This window comes from Trypanosoma conorhini (assembly GCF_003719485.1).
Source record: "Trypanosoma conorhini strain 025E chromosome Unknown Tco_14.4_contig_00253, whole genome shotgun sequence".
Taxonomy (NCBI): domain Eukaryota; phylum Euglenozoa; class Kinetoplastea; order Trypanosomatida; family Trypanosomatidae; genus Trypanosoma; species Trypanosoma conorhini.
In genome coordinates this window covers 23,435-24,890 of record NW_021704337.1, presented here as the reverse complement: position 1 = coordinate 24,890, position 1,456 = coordinate 23,435, and the positions used below count along the sequence as shown (strand labels likewise).

Below are 1,456 nucleotides of genomic sequence, written 5' to 3'. Positions count from 1 at the left end.
TTCTGCGTGTGCCTGTGTGCCTCCCCCACCCTTCTCCTTCTCCCCCTCTCTTTCTTTACCCCTCGCCAGACTCTGTGCGTCTCTGTGTGCGTGTGCTGCGGTGGGAAGAGCGAAGATGGCTGGCCGTCTGCTGTTGGTGTGCGCCCTCTGCGCGCTGTGCTGCGCCGCCGGCGGGGGCCACGCGTGGGACCACTTCTGCACTGAGAAGGACTGGGAGTACTTCAAGCGGGAAGCGAACAAGTCGGACGCAAACCCGGAAGAATACTGCCGTCATGTCGCCAATTTCTCGGAGACGGTGAAAAAGGGAGCCACACAAACCGCGGACGCACCGACCACCACGAGGCCCACGCATGAAGCTGGCGGTGCTGCCGGGAGTTCGGGCGTACAACTTTCTGCGGGGGCACCCAACGACACTCCAGCGTCCGTTCCTGCAGTGACATCGGGGGCAGCGCCTGGCAATGCGGCTGCTAAGGTGCCGGGCGGCGAAGGTGCAGCGGCACCCGCAGGGCCCACTACCAGTGCGACAAGCGCAGCGACCCCGGCGGCTGGCGGTGGAACAGGGACCGCAACACCGCCGGCCACCAGCGCCACGAATGCGGCGAGCCCAACTCCAGGCGACAGTGACGGCAGCGCCGCGGCCTCGCACTCCGCCTCCCCCGTTGCGCTGCTTCTTCTGCTTTTTGCGGGTGCGGCTGCCGCTGCGACGGTGGCCGCGTGAGGGGGAGAGAGAGGGCCGTGCACACAGCTTGCCCTTCCTCTATTTCTGTGTCCCCTGCACGGACTCTCTCGCCCTCGCCGCCCCCCACGAGGCAGGCGCACACATAATGTGCTCGTATATATATACACCTCCACTCATGCAGGCCCGTCGGCTTTCTTTTTGTTTTTGCCCCCTGATGGGTCGCTGCCGTCTTGCTTGGCCGCATGGGTACAGCACCGTAACTGTGTTTATCTTCGTATTTTATTTGTTTGTTTTCATTGCTTTCAGTGGGCGTCCTCCTCTCTCTTCCTGGACTGGGCTGCGCGGGAACGGAGAGTGAGTGCGTGTGTGTGCTGGTCGTCCCATTTGTTGCTGCGCGTCCCCACTGCTCGGCGGACGCGCCCCCCGCGCTTCGGCTTCACTTCACGGGTTTATTGCTTGTTTATTTTCTTTGCTTGCGCTTGTGTGTTGTGGGTGCCTGCACCCGTTCCACTGGCTGCGTGTGTGTGTGTGCCTGTGTGCGTTGATTTCTGCAAAGAAAAGGGGCAACTTCGCTTCGGCTTCAATCGGCTTTTGCTTTTGCGTTCATTAACTCTGCTTGCTCAGCGCCGTGTGTGCGTGCGGAGGATGGGAGGAAATGCGCCAGAGGCGGAGGCGCAAAAATCCGTCGTGCCGCGGCGCCGCGGGAATGTGTGGCTTTGACTCCTCCTCCTCTTCTCACTTCCTTTCCCGCTAGACAAGCGCTTCGCTACCACCGCT

The 1,456-nt window shown here is 61.9% G+C and overlaps 1 protein-coding gene across 1 annotated transcript; it reads left to right on the top strand.

The window, feature by feature from the left end:
• Positions 1-115: 115 nt before the first annotated feature.
• Positions 116-718, top strand: Tco025E_04749 (mucin-associated surface protein (MASP); the record flags this gene model as incomplete). The annotated part of the gene is made up of 1 exon (XM_029371655.1): positions 116-718. One exon carries the CDS (start codon positions 116-118, stop codon positions 716-718), a length of 603 nt encoding a protein of 200 aa, XP_029228277.1.
• Between the last annotated feature and the right edge of the window lie 738 nt (positions 719-1,456).